The sequence below is a fragment of the Vigna angularis genome, chromosome 6 (genome assembly GCF_016808095.1).
Source record: "Vigna angularis cultivar LongXiaoDou No.4 chromosome 6, ASM1680809v1, whole genome shotgun sequence".
Taxonomy (NCBI): domain Eukaryota; kingdom Viridiplantae; phylum Streptophyta; class Magnoliopsida; order Fabales; family Fabaceae; genus Vigna; species Vigna angularis.
Window position 1 is genome coordinate 36,178,650 of NC_068975.1, and position 1,576 is coordinate 36,180,225.

General features: G+C 31.7%; 1 protein-coding gene across 1 annotated transcript; it reads right to left on the minus strand.

Annotated features, from left to right (window-relative positions):
- Positions 1-295: 295 nt before the first annotated feature.
- On the minus strand, positions 296-887 carry LOC108342629 (basic form of pathogenesis-related protein 1). Its single transcript, XM_017580424.2, has one exon. The coding sequence runs from the start codon at positions 846-848 to the stop codon at positions 357-359; it is 492 nt and encodes a 163-aa protein (XP_017435913.1). The 5' UTR covers positions 849-887; the 3' UTR covers positions 296-356.
- Between the last annotated feature and the right edge of the window lie 689 nt (positions 888-1,576).

A 1,576-nucleotide genomic window follows, 5' to 3' on the forward strand; every position in this document is an offset into this window, starting at 1 on the left:
CATGTGAATAACTAATATTTTGGAATATAATATTATTAGTTTTTTCAAAAAATGTTAATTCTAAAATTTCAGTTTATTTTGGAATAACTAATATTTTAGTTAGACAACAGTAGTAAGATAAATTGTAATAATTTCATTAATATATTTCTCCAAACACACCATGCCATTAATTAAGTTAAAAGAGAAGAAATTACAGAAAAAACACAAGCAAACAAAAGACATCAAGTACCCACAAGACAAGCATTATTATGCTAGAATGAAAAACATTACAAGAATGAAAATTTATTATACTTTATAGTCTTAATATGTAATAGATCTGAAATGCATGATTGTTGCAGCAGCTACGATGAAGGAAATCAGTATGGTCTTTCGCCAATATAGTTGCCGGGAGGAGAATAATTGCAAGTGACGAAGGTGCCGCCATTGTTGCAACGTACTTTGGCACATCCAAGATACACCGATTTTCTCCAAACAACCTGAGTGTAATGCAGACACTCTCCACCAATACAAGAGTTGGAAGTGTAGTCGTAGAAGGGTTTCTCATCCACCCACAATTTCACTGCCTCTGCAACACTCATGTCACCGGTGCTCATTGCAATATTCTCCCCGTAGATGCCACCACCATCTGAATGAACCAGTTGACAATCTTTACGTTCATTAGCATATTTTTGCGCAAAAGCAGCAACTGTGTCATTCCAAACTATATTTTTCACACCAACATCTGATCGTGCAGGGTTGTGTCCATTCAGATAGTCTTTCTGTGAATCTTGAGCGTTGGCAAGATCACTCATAATTGCCAGCCCCAACACACTCAGTACACAAAACCAAACCTTAATGCACAACCCCATTTTGTTTGATTATAGTATTAATTTCTTCACAGCTTTGCAGAAATTAATATTGAAAGGGAGGTGTTTGATGAATAAGATTGAGGCTTTTGTGAGGTATTTATAGTGTAATGAAAGGTTGGTTGTTAGAAAAGGTTGAGCTAAAGAAAACTACAAATTTCAAAGTCATCTCGGATGACTGGAAAAGTAAATAACTATCAAACTAAAAACTAAACCTTTTTTTTTTGTTTTTAATTACATTTTAAAGGATTTAGTTCTTATCAATTTCAGTACTCAAATATTGTAACATTTTTTTATATGTTAACGAAACATATAAAATTTAAAAATTTAAGACTCACATTAAATCTTCAATTATGAAAAGAATATTTATCTTAAATACATGTATATTTATGTGAATGACTAAATAAAACATTAATTAAAATATTGATTTTGTAAAATGTTTACATTGAGTAATGATTACTAAGTTGTTTTATTTAGTAAATTACTAAATATTTACATTAATTATATTTATTACTTGATTTTAAAAGAAAATTTCATATCAATAACTTGTGTTCTTGTGGGCCTAGACACGCGTAATACTAGTCACATGAAACACTCCTTAGTCTGTAGCTCCCCCCACCAATCTCAGATGTATCAAGCTTTCTTACATAAATCATCTAGATCTTACAGTTGAGATATTCTCTCCAACTTAAGTATGTCTAGGGCCATAGTGTTGGGGTGTGTGTAATAAC

Coding starts and splice junctions, on each gene's coding strand:
- LOC108342629 (XM_017580424.2), bottom strand. CDS start 848: ATGGGGTTGTGCATTAAGGTTTGGTTTTGTGTACTGAGTGTGTTGGGG.